This window comes from Salvelinus sp. IW2-2015, linkage group LG1 (genome assembly GCF_002910315.2).
Source record: "Salvelinus sp. IW2-2015 linkage group LG1, ASM291031v2, whole genome shotgun sequence".
Taxonomy (NCBI): domain Eukaryota; kingdom Metazoa; phylum Chordata; class Actinopteri; order Salmoniformes; family Salmonidae; genus Salvelinus; species Salvelinus sp. IW2-2015.
The window spans coordinates 37,763,881-37,788,898 of record NC_036838.1 but is presented as its reverse complement, the minus strand read 5'-3'; the positions used below and the strand labels follow the sequence as shown (position 1 = coordinate 37,788,898).

The 25,018-nt window shown below is 43.9% G+C and overlaps 2 protein-coding genes across 2 annotated transcripts; one reads left to right on the top strand and one right to left on the bottom strand.

Annotated features, from left to right (window-relative positions):
* Positions 1–4,782: 4,782 nt before the first annotated feature.
* Positions 4,783–20,857, bottom strand: pfkmb (phosphofructokinase, muscle b). Its single transcript, XM_023991850.3, has 22 exons — positions 20,608–20,857; positions 17,223–17,296; positions 15,749–15,826; positions 15,076–15,265; positions 14,423–14,588; positions 14,271–14,315; positions 14,068–14,176; positions 13,807–13,902; positions 13,495–13,587; positions 13,140–13,265; positions 12,942–13,006; positions 12,791–12,854; positions 12,511–12,657; positions 12,248–12,318; positions 12,010–12,097; positions 11,674–11,826; positions 10,757–10,921; positions 10,581–10,642; positions 10,369–10,480; positions 10,133–10,232; positions 5,930–6,035; positions 4,783–5,595 (listed from the first exon to the last, which is right to left on the bottom strand). Exons 1-22 carry the CDS (start codon positions 20,684–20,686, stop codon positions 5,442–5,444), a joined length of 2,343 nt encoding a protein of 780 aa, XP_023847618.1. The 5' UTR covers positions 20,687–20,857; the 3' UTR covers positions 4,783–5,441.
* Positions 20,858–21,116: 259 nt separating this feature from the next.
* On the top strand, positions 21,117–23,843 carry LOC139027531 (protein IWS1 homolog). The gene is made up of 2 exons (XM_070442900.1): positions 21,117–21,126; positions 23,035–23,843. Exons 1-2 carry the CDS (start codon positions 21,117–21,119, stop codon positions 23,841–23,843), a joined length of 819 nt encoding a protein of 272 aa, XP_070299001.1.
* The last annotated feature ends 1,175 nt before the right edge of the window (positions 23,844–25,018 follow it).

The window sequence follows — 25,018 nt, the reverse complement described above, 5'->3', positions numbered from 1 at the left end:
ATTTGGTGATAATTAGGAAAAATGTGTTTTCAAGCCTGCCCACAGCTGGCAGCACCCAAGTAATCATCAATCCAGAGCGCAGCTGCATGCGACCAGATCATAATGCCCGCGGTCAATTTGGTTTGACATTCGATTTCTCTATGGGACTAGTTAGGAACCATCAGTAAATTACACAATATAATTTTAAAATGTCAATAGCTCCACAGTTCAGAGAGCAAACAGGTTGTTGAGGGTGGGAAGGAGAAAGTCTGAGAATGGATAGAAGAAACAATGTGAGAGGACGAGTGCGTATGCGAGGAAGAGGAGGAGGAAGAGGAAGACAAAGAGTGGGAATATCTGATGAAATTCGAGCAACAGTTATAGACCATGTTCTTGTCCATGGACTGACAATGAGGGAAGCAGGACTTAGAGTGCAACCCAATTTGAGCTGATTTTCTGTGTCCACCATAGTAAGGACATTCAGAGAAGAGAACAGGTACAGTATACTACTGTATTTTTGTAATTGCAAATTTACTGTACTACACTATATGCAGATGTTTCAATAGACATTTGTAAAGTTAATCACTATGTATTGTACTGCATGAATATGTTTTGTAACTGCACAACTACTTTTTGTAGAATTGCAAGGCTGCCACATGCAGGTGGAAGGACAGCTATATTCACTCGGGAGCAAGAGGCCGTTATAGTTGGCATGGTCCTTCAAGATAATGCAATACGCCTCAGAGAAATCCAGGAACGAGTGATACAAGACAACACACACTTCCAGGGAATCAACAGTGTGAGCATTTCCACAATTGACCGTGTCCTCCATCGTAACAGGATGCGAATGAAACAAGTATACAGAGTACCTTTTGAGCGCAACTCACCAASGGTGAAAGAACTGCGAGCTCAGTATGTGCAAGTAAGTGTACATTCAGAAACATTTACTGTAATCCAGATTGTCTACAGTACTAACACATACTATGTGAATGACATTACTCTTCAGTACATACAATGTATGTGAATCAGAAGCCTAATTGTACTCTACAGTATAGCACTGTCTCTGTACGACTTAAAAAATCATACATACAGTATATTGTATTTCTACACAGACGATATTTGACTTGGAATCCTTGGACAGACCCCATGAGTTCATCTTTGTCGATGAAGCAGGCTTCAATCTAACAAAGAGGAGAAGGAGAGGCCGAAACATGATTGGACAGCGGGCCATTGTTGAAGTCCCTGGTCAATGAGGTGGCAATGTAACAATCTGTGCTGCTATCAGCCACCATGGTGTTCTACATCACCATGTTACACTCGGGCCATATAACACCCAGCACCTTCTAAGATTTATTGCCAATCTAAGAGATATTTTATTTGAGCAGCAGGTTCAAGAGCAGCAGGGTCAAGAGCTAAATGAGAATCCCATTCCCACCTATGTGATWGTGTGGGACAATGTCAGTTTCCACTGAGCTGCTCAGGTAAGGGAATGGTTWKACATCAATGGGCAGTTTATGAACTTGTACCTCCCTCCATACTCGCCTTTCCTGAATCCGATTGAGGAGTTTTTCTCCTCTTGGAGATGGAAAGTGTATGATAGACAACCCTACACCAGAGTAAATCTGCTGCAAGCCATGGATTTAGCCTGTGGTGATATAGGTGAGGAATCATGTCAGGGCTGGATACGGCACACAAGAAGCTTCTTCCCCCGTTGCCTCTGGAGGGACAATATTGCTTGTGATGTCGACGAAGTGCTCTGGCCTGACCCAGGCCAAAGACAAGAAGAAGCACATTGATCACATGTTTACTCCTTTGATTTTTGTCCCTTTTAGTATTGTATACTGTAGTACAGTGCATTGTAGGCTGTATACTGTACAATGGACAAATTGTATGGCCCTGAACATTGGGCTTTCCATTTATTAACAGTACTGACTGCTCAATAGATTTTGACTGGTTGCAGGTTCATATCAACAAAGAACAAGAATTACAGTATCACAGAGACAAAGGACAAGTTTGTGAGATGCGGGGTACAGTACTGTAAAAATAGGGGTACAAGGAGGAAGAACAAAAAACAAAATTGCAAAGAGCAAAGCAGAGTAGTAATTTCTGATCAATTTTGAGCTACTATGATAGAACATGTTTTAGTTAATCAAAAGACAATGACGGAAAAATATGAATATTTTTTTAGATAAAAAATGTACTTCTCCCTGAGAATTGTATGTTTTGAACAATTTGTTTTCAATTTTTCGGTGTATTGTTTACTGACTGCTTGAGAGTGTATATCATTTTGATCACTTTGTTTATGATTTGAGAGCAGTGTTTGATTTTGAACACAGGTAAAACTGTTTTGAGGTGAATGTTTCCTTTTGCGAGAGGAGTCAGAGGTTATGTAAATAGTGCTTGAAGATGAGGTTTTGTGTTGAATGTTTTCAGGAAATGGCGCAAGGTTTCAGAAATTGTGTTTTAGCAATTGAGAAAAACTGTAACTAGCCCCACACATAGGCTATCCAAAGTCAAACCAATTTTTCCACAGTCTCACACCAACCAGCTGAAGCTAATTGGCAAAAGAAGTTGGCTAGCTTGCTAGTCTAGGCTACTTCCAGACACAAAACCTGGTTAGACTGTAACTGTGTACTGTTTTGGCAGAGTGAAAGTACAAACACTTCCCACATTCAAACACACACAAGAGACACCCACACCAAAGCACGCCTCCAAAACCCAAATCATTCTCAGTTGCATTTCCCAATGAGGAGAATTGAAACTGAGGCTAAATCAGGAAGTTCAGCCCCCCTTTAAATTCAAGGTCAGAATATGCATTTGGGAGACTGGGGTATGTTTAGCCACCCTTGTTTCTAGCAAACCATACACAAAATGTATCATTTGACCAAATATTTAGGAAGAGGTCATCATTTCATGGAGTCTGAAGAGTGGTAAGGAAGTTAGGCCCGAGTAAAATAATCTATTGTGTTAGAGGTTTCATGATCTAAACCAAAGTAGATAATTTTAACAGCTGGTGTCTCTATAAGCTTCAATGTCCTAAACCTAGCATGAAAGTGCATCCTTGTAGCTGTGTGGGCTAATATAYTCAGAATGTTTGCCTTGGGGTAAGTTAAGCAAATTTAAATGTTTTCTTCCCAGGCGTAATGCAAAGCATTATTGCTGGGATATGATGTAACAACACAGCGTGGCCCATGATAAAGTCTTTAAAAAAGTAGTGTTTTTTAGGTGTTACAGCAGATATAGCTATATGCACCATTTTGATTTTAGTTTGGGCGGAGAGATAATGTCATTGGTGCTGTGCTAAAATGTGCTTAAAATGATTAAAAGACAGCGATTGTGTTGAATAGTGTTTGGGAAATAAAGATAGTTTTAAAAAGGTAGTGGTAATATTTCATTCAGCACAGAAATGTGTAGGTGGCTTAACTCAACATGTCTTGAGGATCAATTTACCCAGGGTAAGTTGTGCCAAGAGACCACTTTTTTTGGACAAGCTATGTTTTCAAAACTGTAATGTTTACATCAATTCTGATTATTTCCAGGGATACACAACATCCTGCAATATATGCAGATATCTTTGTTAGAAAGAATACCATATTTCCCTTGACAGAGTGATGCTGAATGTAAAAAATGGCTCAACAGACCCCACTCTCCCCTAGAAAGAAAAGAGGTATAAAAAGGAATTTATTTCCATTTACGTGCGTGTAACTCTGGTCTGAATTCCCCCCAAAGAGGGCATACTATTGTGTACACACACTCCTTTGGTACACTCAGTAACATTTGTAACTAAGGGAGAAAGAGTAAATAGGGAAATGGTCATGGTTGAGCTGTCATGATTCATACAACAGAAACCAGGGGAACTTGCAGTAGGTGCCACGGTCTACATTTTGACATTTTACAATTGAGTAATTTAGGAGAGGCTCTTAACCAGAGCGACTTACAATCTTCATTTCTTCTGTCAGTCATCATCTGTTTCCAATCAGCGTAGGACCATCTAGCCTTGAATCATTTTTTACATTTTGTATTTGTTAAATTACTAAATGCATAACAACTTTATTATTGGGGTAGGCTATACATAGTCAGCCTATTAGGCATAATTAAAAAAACGATAATATTGTTGTAAAAAGCACCACAAAATGAGTTACATTTTCTTTGCAATACGTTGATACCCTTTTAACACTAAACATTCAATATTTTTATTTTCAATAAACATAGTAAATTTCGAAATGATCTTTCATCACGTCAAATCTTAAATAGTCCAGAAAACTAAACAGAACGTTTTATTACATGTCCTAGTTCAGTTTCAATGGAAGAAAGAACTATTAAGGTCTAAACTGTTCTGCCATACAAACAGGGGAGAAGGCAATACACCAGACACAGGAAACAGAACACTGTGGGTGTTTGTGGTTTTCAGATAAGTGTTAGACTCTGACTTTGCTGAGAGATCTGCACAGTATTGTGTAATGGTTGCCAGCTGCAGAATGATGTAGAATAACTTCTGTGATGTAGAATAGTTCAAAGCTCCACACAACAAACTGTATGTACAGTCTTTTCCTCATAACCACTGGTACTGTACTGATATGATACACCCATCAGTTGACTGAATGGTTGACTGTTCCTAGCAACTAACTACTAGTTACTAACAAAATTGTTAAAAGGTTTTAAAAACAATTCCAATAAATGCAACAGTTGGACAATGGTTGAAGATACTCCAAACTTTTTGAAGAAAATGTATCCATTATATATTGACTGAATTATAGCACATAAAACATTTTACTGGCAAGGACAAATAATGGAGTTCAGGGATTTTGGTGGGAATTCAGGTATTACATTTATTGTCAAATTTCAATATGTCTTAGAACAGATTACACCTATCTATAAATACTTTACATAGTTTGCGAGATCAGACATAGTATTACTATAATCCGAGTGTTCCTTTTCGGAAATTGCTTTCATTTTAGCGCATCTCTTTTGTAAACCTTTCAAATCTATTAAATTATAACTTTGTTCAGCGCCGCACAAAATGTACACCCATCAAAATAAAGTTATCTTTCTTCTCTTTCTTGTGATGCAAGTGTCGAGACTATGCGTTTAATCTCAGACAAAGTTTAGCGTTCTTATAGATACAATGGAAATACAATGTTTTCCATTGAGCCCCTTTCAGCCATTACCGGGATGTGTTTGAGAGGTCATTACAAACATTTCCACGGGCGTAACATTAACGGGTAAAAACGACTGGCACAAGCAAGAGTATGAAAGAGTCACAGGATGAAAATGAAAGCAATCAATCCAGCCAGATTTAAGTGACAAGTGGATTTTGCACCCCTCAAACACAGGAAATAGATGGCTGAAAAAGACAGATCCTCAGGTTCCTTTCTTCTCATAGGTGCGGGCGGGTCTAGGTGCAAGACTAAGGGTGTGTATGTATGTGTTTATGTGAGGTTGTGTGTGTTTATTTGGTTTGTTTACATTTTGCCCCCCTTGATTTCGCCTGTCTTCTTGATGATGTGCTCCATGGCAGCCGCCTCAGAGGTGTCTATTTCCACAGCTTCATACCTAGCCAGGATCTTCAGAATGGGCCTCAGCTTCAGCCACCACTCAGTCTTTGGGATACGGTGCCTGTGGAGGGAGGAGAGAAGGATGGAGTGGGAAAGGGTGGTAGAAGGGGGGAGTGTGAAGGAGGAGGAGCATAAGAGTGGGATCAGAGAAAGAAAACAGGAAACAGAGGAAGAATAATAAGATAAATGATAGAAGGAACCTGGGCTGGTTCAATGGTTCTGATTGGATTGACACATACAAACAACAGCACTTACCTACCACTGCTCATCATTAAAACACAGTTGAACTCAATGTGGAACATACGATGAAGAGTCACAAACAAGAGAGAAGGAGAGAAAGAGAGGAGGAGAGAAAGAGAAGGAGGTGTGGAAACAGAGGGAGGATTAGGACTTACTCAAAGTCAGTGTCTTCCTTGAGGGACTCCAGGGGTTGGAAGATCAGGGATCTCCTTTTCATGCCCAGCACACAGGCAGAATCTGATGTGTTAGCAAAGATACGACCTGGGGACACAAAGAGGGCTAGCATCAACATAGGAGGGCAGTAGCCTGGCTGGTCCTAGACCTGTCTGTATGGACTTTATCCAGCTCATCTCTTATAGCAGGACAACAATAGTCAGAGGAGTTAGATAAAACACCTATCAAGGACCAGGCCAAGGGTAGTCGGCACAGAAGGTCATGAATCCATGTAGATGCATTATAGAGAGCAAGTTATGAAGACATTGTGCTTGTTGATGAGAGCAAGGAAGAGTTATTCGCTTTTTGAAAAATGTATTTTTAGGGGTTAGATTTGCTCGAGGTGATTGAAGGAATTAAGTAATTTCCATCAGCTTAAAGGCATTTGGTTCCAGACGGAGTGTGGAACCACTTCATGTTGAACAAGGGAGAGCTTGGTTTGTTGTTTTGAAAAGTTTGTTGGGACCTGAATATTCATTGGTTTTCATCAAGCTATCCGCTCAAGAGGAAGCTTCTCACTGTAATCAGTGCCTGTAATCTGGTTCAAGTTAGTAATAAGCCTACCAGTGCGTTTTACAAACACTACAGGGACAAGATCATCCACATGTATCGATCACATTTTTACTAATACTGTAGAACTTTGTTCTAAAGCTGTACCCATTGGATACAGTGATCACAAAATTGTGGCTATATCCAGGAAAGCCAAAGTTCCAAAAGCTGGGCCTAGCAATGAAGTGCTTTGAAAGGTTGGTAATGGTTCACAACACCATTATCCTAGAAACCCTAGACCCAGTCCAATTTGCATACCGCCCAAACAGATCCACAGATGATGCAATCTCTGTTGCACTCCACACTGCCCTTTCCCACCTGGACAAAAGGAACACTTATGTGAGAATGCTATTCATTGACTACAGCTCAGCGTTCAACACCATAGTACCCTCAAAGCTCATCACCAAGCTAAGGATCCTGGGACTAAACACCTCCCTCTGCAACTGGATCCTGGACTTCCTGACGGGCCGCGCCCAGGTGGTGAGAGTAGGTAGCAATACATCTGCCACGCTGATCCTCAACACTGGAGCTCCACAGGGGTGCGTGCTCAGTCCCCTCCTGTACTCCCTGTTCACCCTGCATGGCCAGGCATGACTCCAACACCATCAATAAGTTTGCAGACGACACAACAGTGGTAGACCTGATCACCGACAACGACGAGACAGCCTATAAGGAGGAGGTCAGAGACCTGGCCGGGTGGTGCCAGAATAACAACCTATCCCTCAACGTAACCAAGACTAAGGAGATGATTATGGACGACAGGAAAAGGAAGACCGAGCACGCCCCCATTCTCATCGACGGGGCTGTAGTGGAGCAGGTTGAGAGCTTCAAGTTCCTTGGTGTCCACATCAACAACATGTGGTCCAAACACACCAACACGGTCGTGAAGAGGGCACGACAAAGCCTATTCCGCCTCGGGAAACTAAAAAGATTTGGCATGGGTCCTCAGATCCTCAAAAGGTTCTACAGCTGCAACATCGAGAGCATCCTGACTGGTTGCATCACTGCCTGGTACGGCAATTGCTTGGCCTCCGACCGCAAGGCACTACAGAGGGTAGTGCGTACAGCCCAAGACATCACTGGGGCTAAGCTGCCTGCCATCCAGGACCTCTACACCAGGCGGTGTCAGAGGAAGGCCCTAAAAATTGTCAAAGACCCCAGCCACCCCAGTCATAGACTGTTCTCTCTACTACTGCATGGCAAGCSGTACCGGAGTGCCAAGTCTAGGACAAAAAGGATTCTSAACAGTTTTTACCCCCAAGCCATAAGACTCCTGAACAGGTAATCAAATGGCTACCCGGACTATTTGCATTGTGTGTCGGTCCCAACCCCTATTTTTACGCTGCTGCTACTCTCTGTTTATCATATATGCAGTCACTTTAACTATACATTCATGTACATACTACCTCAATTGGGCCGACCGACCAGTGCTCCCGCACATTGGCTAACCGGGCTATCTGCATTGTGTCCCGCCACCCACCAACCCCTCTTTTACGCTACTGCTACTCTCTGTTCATCATATATGCATAGTCACTTTAACCATATCTACATGTACATACTACCTCAATCAGCCTGACTAACCGGTGTCTGTATGTAGCCTCGCTACTTTTATTGCCTCGCTACTGTACTGTCTTTTTACTGTTGTTTTATTTCTTTACTTACCTATTGTTCACCTAACTCCTTTTTTGCACTATTGGTTAGAGCCTGTAAGTAAGCATTTCACTGTAAGGTCTACACCTGTTGTATTCGGCGCACGTGACAAATAAACTTTGATTTGATTTGAAAATAGTGTACAAGAGATCATACAAAATATTTTACTGTGACTCTTATGTGGATGATGTTAAAAATATTTGTTTGTCTGATGTGATTAATAAGGAGCATCCAGACGCTGCACTTGATGCATTTATTAAATTGCTTCTTCCAATTATTGATAAACATTAATTTTGTAAAGTTAGTGTGGGAGAGGTGGAAAATTATTGTAAACGATCAATAATGACAAACCTCCTGGCATTGACAACTTAGATGGATAGCTACTGAGGATGGTAGCTGACTCTATAGCCACTCCTATCTGTCATATCTTTAATCTGAGCCTAGAGGAAAGTATTTGTCCTCCAAATTAATTCCGCTACCCAAGAGTGGTAAAGTGGCCTTTACTGGTTCTAACAGCAGACCTATAAGCTTGCTGCCAGCTCTTAGCAAACTGTTGGAAAGAATTGTGTTTGACCAAATACAATGCTATCTGCAAACAAATTACCAACAGACTTTCAGCATGCTTATAAAAGAAGGCACTCAACATGTACTGCACTGACACAAATGACTGATGATTGAAAGAAATTGATAATGAGAAGATTGTGGGAGCTGGACTGTTAGATTTCAGTGGAGCCTTTGATATTATTGACCATAGCCTGTTGTTGAAAAAACGTATGTGTTATGGCTTTTCAACCTCTACCTTATCGTGGATTCAAAGCTATCTATATAATAGAACTCAAAGGGTTTTCTTTAATGGAAGCTTCTCTAATGTCAAACACGTAAAGGGTGGTGTACCGCAGGGCAGCTCTCTCGGCACGCTACTTTTTTCTATTTTTACCAATGACCTACCACTGGCATTAAACAAAGCATGTGTGTCCATGTATGATGCTGATTCAACCATATACGCATCAGCAACCATAGCTAATGAAGTCACTGAAAACCTTAACAAAGAGTTGCAGTCTGTTTTGAATTGGGTGGCCAGTCATAAACTGGTCCTGAACATCTCTAAACTTAAGAGCATTGTATTTTGTACAAAGCATTCCCTAAGTTCTAGACCTCAGCTGAATTTGGTTATGAATGGTGTGTCTGCTGATCAAGTTGAGAAGACTAAATTACTTGGCGTTACCTACGGTCATGGTCAAAACATATAGATTCAATGGTAAAGATGGGGAGATGCAGGCTCTAGTTTTGTCTTATCTTGATTATTGTCCAGTCATGTGGTCGAGTGCTGCAAGGAAAGACCTAGTTAAGCTGCAGCTGGCCCAGAACAGAGTGGCACGTCTTGTTCTTCATTGTAATCAGAGGGCTGATATAAATACTATGCATGCCAGTCTCTCTTGGCTAAGAGTTGAGGAGAGACTGACTGCATCACTTCTTTTTATAAGAAACATGAATGTGTTGAAAATCCCAAATTGTTTGCATAGTCAACTTACACACAGCTCTGACACACACACTCACCCCACCAGACATGCCACCAGACATCCCCCAAATCCAAAACAAATTCAAGAAAGCGTACAGTATTATATGTAGCCATTATTGCATGGAAATCCGTTTAATCTCATATTGCTCAATTGAACAGCAAACCTGGTTTCAAAAAACAGATAAAGCAACACCTCAGGGCACAACGCCTCTCCTCTATTAGACCTAAAGAGTTTGTGTGTATGTTTTGGTATTGATATGTAGGCTATATGTGCCTTTCTTTTTTAATTGATGTAGTTATGTCCTTGAGCTGTTCTTGTCTATTAGTGTTCTGTATTATGTCATGTTTCATGTTTTGTGTGGACCCAAGGAAGAGTAGCTGCTGCTTTTGCAATGGGGATCCTAATAAAATACCAAATGATCCTCACCGTGTCTGTAGCACTCCTTCAGTTTGTCAGTCAGCCACAGGACAGACTTGGCTCCCATCTTGGTGCCAAAATTCCTGTCGAAGGGAGTGGGGGTTCCACCCTGGTGGTGAGCAAAGAGAAAGAGAGATAGTTAGAGAGATGTATTTCCATATGAATATATAGATTCATTGATTCCTCATATTACTACAGGTTTAGAGTTAAGCCCATTAAACAGTTAGAAGATGTGTCCATCAGACCTGCTGCATGTGTCCCAGGATGTTCATCCTGCAGTCGAACGTGCCCTTGCCCTCCTCTGAGTACAGGTTGTAGAGGAACTGTGTGGTGTAGTTGTCGTTGGCATTAGAGTTCCTGTGGGCAGGAGGAGGATTTGCGGTAACAAGAGAAACAAGAGAACAATAATGTCTGAGGGATATCAGACAGGATGTGTTTTTGAGGAGAGCACATCTACCTGAGAATGAGACCTCTCTTCACTGAGGTCCTCATCTTTTCTATCAGATGCACCACGTTCAGCTGCAACAAAACAATACAACAGATGATTCAACATCCCAATGTCCATATTTCTTGTGCTTGAAATATAACACAGAATCCATCCATCTTTGTTATTCTGTCAGTGTGCCCCCTGACCTCCAGGTCACGGATATGGAAAGGCTCTTCATAAATGTAGGCAGCGTCAGCCCCAGATGACAAGCCAGCCATGGTTGCCAGGTAGCCGCAGTATCCCCCCATGGTCTCAATGATGAACACTCTCCTCTTGGTGCCAGCAGCAGACTGCTTGATCCTGTCGCAAGTCTGACAGAAAGAAAGGCTAGTATGAGGAGGGATGTGTGTCTGGGTATTGTCATATGTTAGGCAGGTAGCCTAGCAGTTAGCATAGCAGTTAAGAGTGTTGGGCTAGTAACAAAAAGGTCACTGGTTCGAATCCCAGAGCGACTTGGTAAAAAATCTGTTGATGTGTCCTTGAGAAAGGCACTTAACCCTAATTGCTCTGGATAAGAGTGTCTACTAAAAGGTAAAAGTGTGTGTATCCCACAAACTTTCTCCTTTCAGAGCGGTCTAGTTTGATAATGAGACGTTTTCTTGTATCCCAAATATGCCAGATATTGTTGTTGTGGGGAAGGCCGGAGGGAGGTGCATATTTTGGAAGTGAGTTGCTCTTTTGACTCCTACATGGAGCAGACCTTTTGTTGCTAAGTTGCTGAAATACCATCTCCATGTGTCACGCCTGAACAGCCTTAGTTATCAGTGCAAACTTGTGGTGCTGATATTTGGGAGTCTCGCCCATGTACATAGGCTGACTGGACGTGGCCTTCAGAATGCAGGCTTGCATAGGACAAAGGTAAAGTAGCTAAGGTAATGCTCTGTTTCAGCGGTAATGGTCAGCCTTGCTGTATGGAGAAGGTGCTTTTTATATCCACCCAGACATCTTTGTCCTTTGAAATGTTTGAATCCTTCTCGACTGTAATGTCATTTGTGGATTCAAATAAAGTATTTAAAATGTGTGTGTGTGTGTGTGGGGGGTACAGCATGTGTGTTTGTCTTACCGTGGTGATGGTGTTGAGGGCGGTGTCAGCGCCGATGCTGAAGTCTGATCCGGGAACATTGTTGGAGACGGTGGCGGGAATGACCACCATGGGGATACACAGCTCCTCGTACTTCTCCCTGGCTGTTACCAGCTCCAGACCACCCAGATACGCCTGACAAGGAGACACACAATACCATGTATATCTGGACTAGGCATCAACAGACAAGACAATATTCATGATACTTGTTTTTCAACTGTTGTGCTTATGTTCAATTCATATGTTCAATCAATAATGATTGGACAGTGGACCAGTGAACCATCCGAATACTCTCTGATCCAACCCCTCGATCCTCACCTCAAAGCCTCCGATGATGATCAGAGAATGGATGTTGAACTTGGCAATGTTCAGGCTGATTTGCTCAATGTTTTTACCTGGCAGGTGTCTACACACCAGAGAGGAGAAACATTGAGAGTTAAATGTCAATAGAGGTTTCTCTTGTTCTTAGTAGGACCCTGGGTTCCTCCTAAACACACGACTGTGAGCTTTCCCTGGCCCTAAGCATTGGTGCGTGTGCTCCGTGGAGATGTCTCACCTCTTGGTACCGAGATTGGACCCTCCCTTCCCAGTCCATCCGCCCACTTGAGCCCAAGTGATAGGCTCAATCTGGGGAAGAGGAAAGAGAGATTAGTATGGTGTGTGTGTGTGTTATTTGTGTTGAGCTGTGCAGATGGAGCTCAACTTGGCAATGAACTGATGCTCCTGATGATGCCATTCATCTGATCAGATGTAAAATAACATACAAGTTGTCCACTACAAGAAATCCTCAGGGGCATCTTTCCTGGTGGAATGTCCCACCTGTCCGTTAGCCAGGCCATCAAAGCCATCGTATATAGCCAGCATCTGGTGTCCCTGGATGAGACCAGCCCTGACAGCTGAACGCACTGCTGCATTCATCCCAGCACAGGGGGCGCCCACATTTACAATGGCAATATTGATGTTGCTCTGAGAGGGGGAGAACAAGACAGAGAGAGGATGTATTTTGGGTGCAACCCTAGAACACCTTCAAATGTGCAACCAGGTTGCCCAAATATCAGACCAAGAAAAATAACCTGATGAAAATGATACAGTTACTCACCTTCACTTCTGGAGGGGTCACGTGAGCCAGCATTTTGTATGTGTTCCAGTTATTCTGAAAGCTCCTACAAACAAGAAAATGACCAATGGTTTTCATCTCACTACTTAGTCCAAATGAAGAAGGAAAAAAAATAGGCAAAATAAAGGCTCACTTTCCCCTGAGATTCACAGCATCTTCAAATCTCCCCTCAGCCATGGCTACGGTCACATCTTTAGTCTGAGAGAGTGAGTGAGAGAGGGGGGGGAAATAGAGAGAGGAAGACATTTTAAAAGACGATGTCGATAATATGCTTTCTCAGCAATAAGAGAGGATATAATGCAGTTTGATGTGGCATAGGTGTATAGCTCACCACTTGGACACACTCCATGAGAGGCAGCCTGACGGCCATGTTCCCAGAAAGACTGACAACACAGGCTGGGGTTTCTGGGGTGGCCTCCAACAGAGCCATCACAGCCTCCACACCCATCCTGCTACCCTGGGGTATGGAGGGAGAGAATGAATGAATGAATGAATGAATGAATGAATGAATGAATGAATGAATGAATGAATGAATGAATGAAGGATCGATTATCATAGCAGGAACATTATAGGCGTTATGTAAATGACCCTGAAGGTCAAGAAAGAGTAGACAACAGAGTAAAAACAATACCAGCCACAGACAGACGGATTGACAGACACAAAGTGGTGACAGACAGATGGATTACCAAGATCCTGTCGAAAGCAGAGGGGGTGCCACCTCTCTGTACGTGTCCCAGGATGGTGGAACGGGTGTCAAAGCCAAGTTTCTTGGATACCAGCTGTACAGAGTGACACAGAGAGATTACAGCATCAGTCCTCTGTCAGATCAGAGCTAGACGATTGATCAAATGTGATATTACCCTAGCCCCTTATAACCTTTAACATTAGGGGGATGAAACATATCGGACTCTGGCTGGGGGAATAGGGTGCCGTTTGGGACACTGCCTGTTTCAGTGGTTAGGGACAACTTCTATTGACTGTGTAATGCCATCGCTCACATTTTTGACTTGGTCACAGGTGATGGGTTTCTGCTTACGGTCCTGGGCTCCCTCTGCCATGATGATGACGTTCAGACGGGAACCACGCTCCCTTTGCTGAGAGAGAGACGGAGAGAGAACGTTGTTTCGTGTGTTATTATATGAGGAAGAGAGAGAGAAAACCAGGGAGAGGGACAAAGAGATAGAGAGGCTCAATCAGAAGAGGTGGAGAAGGGATAGAAGGATGGAGGGATAGAGGGAGCAGGAGAGGAGGTGTGGTACCGCAATCAGTCTTTTGCACAGATGTTCCTCCCAGTTGTCCTCTGGGGGCATCTCTGGGATGAACACCCAGTCAGCACCGCAGGCCAGAGCAGTCACCAGGGCCAGGTAGCTGTGAGGACAGACAGCAATGTTAATACATACACAAGCARGCACAGACACACGTGCGCACAGATGCACGCACACACACACAGTCAGGCACTCACCCGCAGTGTCTGCCCATCACCTCCAGGATAAAGGTCCTCTGGTGACTGTCAACAGAAATATGTGAAAAACTGAAGAAACCCCCCAAAAATCAGGATTTACTGATGCTTACAAATGACTTAATATTGGTGTGTGTATGTCTGTGTGTGTGTACCTCTGTGCAGTAGTCGTTATGGCGTCCACCACCTCTATGATGCGGTGCAGGGCGGAGTCAGTGCCAATGGTCATGTCAGTGCCACAGAAGTCGTTGTCMATAGAGCCCACCATGCCCACGATGTTGAGGTGAGAAGAACGCTTAGCCTCCTCCGCCGTGATCTTACCTGGTGGTGGACACACAAACTAGCAGTCAGCTCTCACATTTAATGCACTACTTGTAGTCCTATGTGACTCAGTTGATAGAGCATGGCCCTTGCAACGCTGGGGTTGTGGGTTCAATTCCTGCTGGGGCCAGACATATCAAACTGTATGCAAGCACTAAGTTGCTTTGGATAAATGACTTTGCCTATATGACTTGGGTCCACAAGGAGGCATTAAAGTACAGTGTAAGGAGTCACATATTTCAAAGACCATACAGATGCTTGGGCCTGTATTCACAAATTGTCTTGGAGTAGTAGTGCTGATCTAGGATCATTTTTGGCCTTAAGATCATAATGAATAATGACCTAATCCCCCCTCTTAGGATAATCTAAAAAGTGACTGGGAGGGTTACATAAGTGTATTGGGTTACATTATGTTTTCTGGTAGTTGGGTGCTTTGGAGTGAAGGGTACTGGGTAATGTAGTCTTGTTGGTGGCCTAGGTATCTCACCCTGTTTGGTCAGGTCAGCCAGCAACTCGCTCCACTCTGTACGGAACTGGTTAGCACCAGTCAAGCTACCGTCACCACCGATCACACACAGGTTGGTGATGCCCAGTTTGACCAAGTTGCAGGCGGCCTTCAGACGCCCCCACTTCTCTTTGAAGTCCATACAGCGGGCACTGCCAATCACAGTGCCACCCTGAGACGAGACAACATGCCAACAGAACACATTCAGTTGGGCTAAAAAAGAGGGAGAGATGGAGGAGGAAGTAGAGAAGGACAGGATGTGGGTTATAGGCAGAGAGGGATGAGAGAGATTGTGGTTCAGGAATAGTGTGTGTGTGAGAGAGAGAGAGAGAGAGAGAGAGAGAGAGAGAGAGAGAGAGAGAGAGAGAAGGAGAGAGACCAAGGGGAAGGGAAAGAGGAAGGGAAGAGGAGGAAAGGAGGGAGGTGAAATCCCAGCCTATCATTCTGAAGCCCATTAAATCCAGTGAACCCTGGCATTTGACTAGCTCCTACTGACTAGAGGGTCACTGATCTAGGACCAGTTCATGTTACAGAGGATGGATCCCACCCTTAGACACTGAAAGGTTACATTTGGTCAGAAACTAAAGGAGAGTGAGGGGGGAGGTAATTGGATAAAGTGTGTGTGTGTGTGTGTGTGTACTGTATGTGTGCTCACCAGCTGCAGCATCATAGACACGCTCTCCCAGGTGGCAGGTTTGATATTGTCACCTCCATCCACCAAACCCTGGTAACCCTGGAGACGAACACACAAACCTGTCACTCACAGTTACGGGAGGATCTAAGGTGAAACCCAAGGTAACTGAGGTGGCTTGGCTGACAAACCTTTACGGTAAGGTAACAGGCAAGGAAAAAGGAATATGAGGTTGTAAGAGGCTCATTCCAGATCACCTTTCTCAAATCCAGGCCTTGCTGTCCGTAGCTCTGTTGGTTTACATCCTGTCCCCTCTAATCATGGATTTTGTATTATTCTATATGTAAATCCAAGACACTCCATTTAGTAAGATATGTTACATTTCGTATGGTGTGTATTAATTTGTCCATCGCCTATTTCGTATGATATGTTATGAATTACAATTCATATATTACGAATTTACACATCATACAATATGTTACAAATTTGAAAATCGTACTATATGTTACACATTTGCAAAACGTATGATATGTTACAAATTCTAGTTAGGTGGCTAATGTTAGCTAGCTAGCTAACGTTAGCTAGGCTAGGGTTAGGGTTAAGGTTAGGGTTAAGTTTAGGAGTTAGCTTAAAGGGTTAAGGATGTGGATGAGTGAAGGGTTAGCTAAAAGGGTTAAGGTTAGGGGAAGGCTTAGCTAAGTAATTACAAAGTAGCTAAAAAGTAGTAAGTAGTTGAAAAGTTGCTAATTAGCTAAAATGCTAAAATTACCGTGATGAGATTCAAACTCACAACCTTCGGGTTGCTAAATGTTCGCATTATACACCTATCCAGCCACCCTACTTTCACTTTTGACTTGAGTAACCATCTGTCTAATGTAACCATACCAAACATAACATATCATACTGATTTGAGTATCCCGGAAGTCGAGACAGTTTTCCACAAATTTTACGTTTTGTAATAGTGTTGAATAAAAACAGTATTGACAGTGCTGAATAAAAACATTGACATGAATTCACTCATAAAAACAGCAGCTCTTAGCTGTAGTCTTTAACAGTTTCTCTCTGGTCATGGTTTTAAAAGTTAAGAAAATTTCATGTAGGCTAATATCAAACTTTGCTATGGACTGGGTCAAGCTGTAGGCACTGTAATTTGAGCTGTAAGACTGGCCAGCACAGTAGCCACACTGATTAAGCCACAGATCTCTGTCTGCCGGGTAAGCTGAGTTTGAATGAAATGGTTCAAAATGGGAACACTTTGCCTACCCGGTGCGCAGGGCTTCTGAATCAAGTGCACCTACCGCCAAGAGCACAAAAAAATAAATACAAAAAAATTCCCTTTATATTGTTGGCTTTTCTGCAGAAATTATTGGTGATCGACTAGAAATGCCTTGATTGCTGTAGACTATAATAATCAGAAAAAGGGAATAGTAACAGTTGTAGACTAATGGGTAACATAAAATGGTTGATGAGATTGGGGAGCTACAAGTCAGGTACTAACCTCATGAACGAAGTAGACTTTGGCCCCAGTGTAGATGCCCACTCTGACTGTGGCCCTCACAGCAGCATTCATACCTGCAGCACAGAGTGGCTGTTAGAACATCACTGACACAGTCCCACCTGCACAGGTGGTTTTGAACTATGACACACAACACAGTGTAGCTGCTATGATTAAGTTGGCATGCTGTGTGCTACAAACTTAACATATGAATGATTATATAGGGGATGCAGCCAACTTGACTGGCTGAATCACCGCTTGGTACCACAACTGCAGGGCATTCGACTGCAAGCCGCTACAGAGGGTGGGGCTGAGCTCCCTGCCATCCAGGACCTCTATACCGAGCGGTGTCAGAGGAAGACCCTAGACTCTTTCTGCTACTGCATGACAAGTGGTACCAGTGTCCCAAGTCTGGAACCAACAGGACTCTGAACAGCTTCTTCCTCCAAGCTATAAGACTGCTAAACAAGACTGCTAAATAATTAATCAAATGACTACCTGGACTACCTGCATTGACCCTTTTTTTAACTAACTGTCTTGCACTGACTCTATGCACACACACTGGACTCTACCCACACATACTTACAAACAGACTGCCCAACAGACACACACTAATAACATGCACACACATGCATAGAGACGCCACACGATCACACACACTTTCACACACGCTGCTGCTACAGCTCAGTTACCTCGTACCCCTGCACATCGACTCTGTACTGGTACTCCCTGTATATAGCACCAGGGGCCAGCCACGTTAGTCCCTCCCTGAGTGACTGGTTTAGATGGAAGCTAAACAGGCTACTTACAACAATTTCAAGATTGATTTCACATGACTGGGAACACAGATATGCATCTGTTGGTCACAGATACCTTTAAAAAAGGTAGGGGTGTGGATCAGAAAACCAGTCAGTATCTCTTATGACCACAATTTGCCTCCTGCAGCGTGAAACATCTCCTTCGAATGGCGTTGATCATGCTGTTGATTGTGACCTGTGGAATGTTGTCACACTCATCTTCAATGGCTGTGTGAAGTTGCTGGATATTGGCGGGAACTGGAACACGCTGTCATACACATCAATCCAGAGCATCCCAAACACGCTCAATGAGTGACATGTCTGGTGAGTATGCAGGCCATGGAAGAACTGGGACATTTTCAGCTTAAAATAATTGTGTACAGATCCTTGTGACATGGCCATGCATTATCATGCTGAAACATGAGGTGATAGCAGCAGCTGAATAGCATGACAATGGGCCTCAGGATCTCATCACGTTATCTCTCTGCATTCAAATTGCCTTCGTTAAAATGCAATTGTGTTCATTGTCCGTAGCTTATGCCTGCCCATATCATAACCCCATCGCCACCATGGGGCACTCTGTTCACAATGTTGACATCAGCAAACCGCTCACCTTCAGGTCAAGACCCTGGTGAGGACGACGAGCACGCAGATGAGCTTCCCTCATATGTACTAGGGTCCAGAGTTTTTTCTTGTGAGTTCACATGGTCAGGATGTATGGTTGATGGGGAACCATAGCATAGCATAGCATAGTGGAATAATGAAGAGCACTCCTGTCACATCCACACAGTTGGGATGACAATGCAACACTTTCAAGCTCTCCTGGGCATGTAGTTGCAACTGCCTGTGTGTCTGTGTCAGTGAACTAGCAGGGATCTGAAAGGGCAGACAGGGAAAGTAAGGCAGACAGGGACGACAGGGTAGGTGGGTAGGGCAGACAGGGTGGGTGGGTAGGGCAGACAGTGAGCTAGTTACATTTCCTGTCTTTCCTGTCTCAACACACCAGCTCCACTCTAAAGGGCAACACATGTGGATAGTATTGAGGTGCCAAGAGTCTCCCCTTTCAACATGATGGAGGGAGAAAAAGGTTTAGGTGGAAGAGGAGGAAGAGGATTGAGAAGGGATATGAGGGAGGGATAGGGCGGCCCACTTATCTCCTCCTCCTCCTCCTCCTCCTCCTCCTCCTCCTCCTCCTCCTCTCCATGTCATATGACAAAGGTCACACCTCTAAAATTAGCACCACTTCAAAAAATACAGAGAGACGAGAAGGAACGAGAGGGAAAGAGAGACAGCGGGAGGGAAAGAGAGGGAAATAGAGGGAAAGATATGGGCGAATATTTAAAGGACAGAGTAGCCAGGGTGTATGTACAAAATATGGGAAGAAGACAAGAAAAAACATGAAATAAAAGAGAGCAGAGAGAGAACCCTGAAAAGCAGCTAGCCAACTAGAGCTACTTAGTTGTTGGCAGATAGCTCCATAATGATGTAAAGTTCAGGCAGACAGCTCCCTGACACAGGCTCCAATCAGAAGGTCATGTGGGGTCAGTGGCAGACATCCCAAAAGGTCAAAGGGGAGGTATTCATCATCCAGTTAAAGGTCAGGGGGAAGACTGTTGGGTGCATCCCAATAACCTTTCCTTTCTCCAAAAGTGTGCGCATGTTCACTTCCCTTCTTCGATTTGAAACGAAATGATTGGCATACAGAAACTCCCTCTACCCATGCCTACACCAATCCAATGATTTTACATTTGGGGGGAGTAGTGAAAGAGTGCACATTTCAAAAGGAAGGAGAGATTATTGGGACACACCCACTGCAAATGCTCTGGTGACCCTGGCAACCTCCTCGGATGGAAGACTTCACGTTGCCCTTTTTTGAACGTGATAAGATATCTCAGTGACAACCGAGAGAAGGGGTCTCTATGTGAAGCTAACGTGCCATATAAGACGTCTCATATGTTCAATAATGTGATATCACAGCCACCAACACGATATGAACTTTTAATGTCAGAACTCCACAATCATTACAGTTTATTCGGCCGTGGTGGTGGCTGTGGCAAACTGTGTGACTGGAACTGTGACTGAAAACAAAACGTCAACACAGTTGAATTTCAAACCACCAAATAAGAGGCATGTTTTCTATTAGTTGAGCTYCGGTACGGTATATGTGCTGTGACTCATCTGACTTTCAACAAAAATGTATGCATTTCTGTAGTCCAGTCAGTCTATGCATCACCCTTGAAGTCCAGCCATAACTTCAGACAACACAAATTATGTTTATAAATCACTTCTTACTTTACCTCACTACACTCCACTGTTTCCCTACTCCAAATTCATTGACAAGCTCTGAACATGAATGGGAATTATGGGAATTGTTGACTTAATATATAACAATAATATCTCATTGTTTGCTGCCCCCACATGGGAACTGTTCCCACAGACCTATATAACTCTGGCCCGGCTCAGCCACCTGCTGCTTACCAACAAGCCTCTGGGCTGTCTGCCCTCCCTTGGACTGTCTGCCCCTGAAACTGGTGCTTCCCCCGAACAGTCCCATGGCACCCACCTGCCCTGTTCCGCCCAGCCCCACTCACCCTGGGCATCGCCTCCAGAGGTCAGCACGGCGATGGAGCGGCCAATGCCCATCTTGTTGTGGTCTTTAGGGTGTGCCATGGTCCTGGAACTGCCTGTGACCAGAAAATGGAAGGAAGGAAAAGACAGCAGAGAAGAATTAGCCTTGGTCCTGGTAGCCCTGCTGTTATAGTGTATGGTATAGTGCAGTATAATATCTCTCTCTCTCCTCTCCCCTCACTCTCCCTGCTTGCCTGACTGGGAAAGTGACTGGATGGGACAGTGGGAGACAGTTTATCCACCACCCTGCTTGGCAGGAATCTGATGCATGCGCGTGATGAGAACACACACACACCGTATCACTCGCACATACACTTGTGTGCAAACACGCACACACACCTCTCTTCGCTCGAAACTAATTATAAAACTAACCACCGTCACAGCCTATGCCTTCATACAAATAAATAAGCTTGGTCTGCAGCAATCACAGAATAGGCTGTATAAGGCTACACCGAGCCCATCAATACATAGCATGGATGAGAGTTTGTTAGAATAGAGATATTCGTTGAGAATTAACTTGAGAGGTTACTGTAATGAGAGTGTATGAGAGAATGCATGGGTACCCTCAAATCAAACTCCTATCAATTGAAGCATAAATGTACTGTTTGTCTTTTGATAACTTTTCGTAAAAACATTACAGCAGCTAGAAATAAAACATTTAATTTATTCTAAATGCTCCCACAATAGACATAATTTAGTCTTCTACTTTTCCTAATTGCTAACTAACTAGATAGCTAATGCCATGACTAATGCATTACATCAGATGTTGCTATGCACTGGAAGAATCAACTAAGTATCTCACCCTGTCACACCCTGATCTGTCTCACCTGTCTTGTGGTTGTCTTCACCACCCACCAGGTGTTTCCCATTTTTCCTGATTATCCCCTGTGAATTTATACCTGCGTTTTCTGTTTCTCAAGTTTTTGTTTTTAGTCTTCCTGTTCTGAGGCTGCCTGTCATCCTGTACCTGCCTGACTCTCCTGGATTGCAAACCTCTGCCTGCCCTCGAACTGCCTTTTGCCTGCAATTCGAACTATCTGCCTCCTATGTCTGCATCTGGGTCTTTTCCTGAGTCACGATACACCCGATAGGCCTTCTCTACCACCAACAAATCTATCTAGCATTTCTTTTGACTGTTCCCACTTCCAAACTAGTTTTCTAAAACCCATGCTTTGTTTTTGAAGACGGTGTATGTGTTTAATGTCGTCACACACCCTATCTGTGAGTGTCAAGCCAGTCATTATCATGTATGTCTGTCTCAGTAGTTCACACCCTCCACCTCATTAGTTACCATAGAAAGCCACCATAGAAAGTAGACACATTACCCCACTGTGTGTGTGTATGTATGTTTGTGTGTATGTATTTGTGAGTCTGTGTGCACGCTTGAGAATGGTTCATAACTGTTTTATTATTCATGTGCTGTTAGGGTCTCAGTGGGTCAGTCAGTGGGAAACAGATCTGAGATGAGACACACTGAGATGTGTGTCTATTGTGTTTACTAGCAATGAGGGAGGAGTAACTCAGGAGGACCACCCCTGTCTGTGAACTGCAGTGTGTGCAGGAGTCCATAAACTGGACTTACTCATGTACTACAAGACAGTCTTTGTTTTCAGCTAAGAATTAAATAGCAATAGAAGTCCAAACAGAGACATGTAACAAAAATACAACAAAAAAGGTACTAATTTGAGAAAATTGCAAGTACTTGTAGATTGTTTACTTCAATATATTTTATTATGCTGATACAAACATATTGTATAATATACTTGAATGTGCAATCAGCATGTCCATATCACAAATCTGTCCTAGACTATTTAATAGTCATCTTTAAATAGACACAGGATGTCTGAGCTTGACTGGGATACAAGCCTGCTATCTATGAAGTGCAGTTCCCCTACCCTTACCCCCTCACCGCTTGCTGTCATTACTGTAAAACTGCTTAGTCATCCCAAGGCCTGCCAACAGGAGAACACAGATACCCAACACAAATGGTATAGTACAGAGATACGTACTGTACATATACTGTACAAGCACCACACGTACACACCACAGGAGGTTGGTGGCACCTTAATTGGGGAGAACGGYCTTYTGGTAATGGCTGGAGTGGAATAGGTGGAACGATATCAAATACATGCCATTCAGTTTGCGCCATTCCAGCCATTATTATGAGCCGTTCTCCCCTCAGCAGCCTCCTGTTGTACACACTAACCACACACATGCACAGACATACYTAGCCATAGACCTACCAATTCAAAAATACACATACTTTACATTCTAGTACACAAATAGACATTGTTCATAAACCCGGCGGACAGACAGACAGATTCTAACCTTGACCACCACATACTAACATCATGATACATACCTTTAACTGAGGTGGCCTTTGGACGTAGACGGACCGCCTTCAGAACCCAGAGCCCCACAAAGCGGCCACCAGTCCAAAGGAAAAAACCAGAGCCCCACGAAGGCCACCAGTCCAAAGGAGAGAATACAGCGGACCACGAAGGCCACCAGTCCAAAGGAGAGAGCCCAGCGGACCCCACGAAGGCCACCAGTCCAAAGGAGAGACCCAGCGACCACGAAGGCCACCAGTCCAAAGAGAGAGCCAGCGGACCACGAAGGCCACCAGTCCAAAGGAGAGAACCCAGCGGACCACGAAGGCCACCAGTCCAAGGAGAGAACCCAGCGGACACGAAGCCACCAGTCCAAAGGAGAGAACCCAGCGGACCACGAAGCCACCAGTCCAAATGAGAGAACCCAGCGAGACCACGAAGGCCACCAGTCCAAAGGAGAGAACCCAGCGGACCACGAAGGCCACCAGTCCAAAGGAGAAACCCAGGCGGACCACGAAGGCCACCAGTCCAAAGAGAACCAGCGACCACGAAGGCCACCAGTCCAAAGAGAGAACCAGCGGACCACGAAAGGCCACCAGTCCAAAAGGAGAGAACCCAGCGGACCACGAAGGCCACCAGTCCAAAGAGAAGAGCCCAGCGACCACGAAGGCCACCAGTCCAAAGGAGAGAACCCAGACCCACAAGGCCACCAGTCCAAAGGAGAGAACCCAGCGGACCACGAAGGCCACCAAGTCCAAAGGAGAAACCCAGCGACCACAAAGCGCCACCAGTCCAAAGGAGAGAACCCAGCGGACCACAAAGGCCACCAGTCCAAAGGAGAGAACCCAGCGGACCACCAGTGCACATAAGTCCAACATCCTCCTGCCACAGCCTCTTTACACCTCCGGACATGACAATCTGTATTAACAGTCTTGATGTCACTGACTGGGCACTGGGAGGATAAAAAACCCCTGATAGGAGTCAGTTGACTTCGTCACAGAGTCATTACCCTGGGGATTTCAGATGCTTCAGGTGATGCCTGGCCTGCCAAAGGGGTTTGCTTGAACTGGGGATGGGCTGACCACGATGACAGCAGTTGCACCATGATACAGCAGTGTTTAAGTGTCKATTTGGGTTGTTGTTTATCTGTGGAATAGACTGAGACAGTATTGACATTGTTGATTCCACTCACCCCAGCAGAGGGCAAACTGGCTCTGACAGTGGATTGCTTGAGCAGCCTGACATAGCAGAGGCCTGGAGTCCAGTGAGGTATGGGGATGACTGCAGTATAACAGTCAGRCAGCCAGCCAGGCTGTCAGTCTGCCAGGGTTTCCACCCTCCACACATGACCCTAGAGGAACGTGGTTGTATTCATCAGGGCYCACAATGGAAAATGTTTTTAAAACATGTGCAATGGAAAATGAATACGAGTGCTTTCTTTTGGACAAGTCCAAGTAATGTTTCAGTCCATTTGATTGATTATGACCCTGGTGTCTACCATGTGTTGCTCCTGGCACCGTCCTCCTCCCACTTCTCACTGACTCGCTACAAGTTCCACACCAAGCTAACATGTGGAATTGTTTTATGATGCTCATACCATGGACCATTTAGTTATTTGATTTACAATTTTAGGACCCTTGTAAGTGTAAAAAAAATATGTTGAAAAAGGATTTGATGAAACATTGAATTTGGCCTTACTGCTTATTAGCACATAGAAACACATTGAATAACACATTCATGCATGGAAAAACAGATAGTCAAAACATATATCAAAAGGATGTATGTTTTGAAGTATGTTTCTTATATCTGAGAGATGGCGAAGGAATTGTTTTATTACATTTTATGTAGTGGAATGACCCCTCCACCTATGATGTCATTTTTACTGCACATTCACCAGATGACCTTTGGACCAGTACTGTGAAGCTGGTGGGCGTCATAGAGCAAAACGAATGACACGTTCGTGTTRATAAGTGTCTCAGCTGTTCAGAAGTGTCGTTTTTAGCTCAAACCGTTCTGCCTTTACAGACGTTTCTGTTAGAAGACC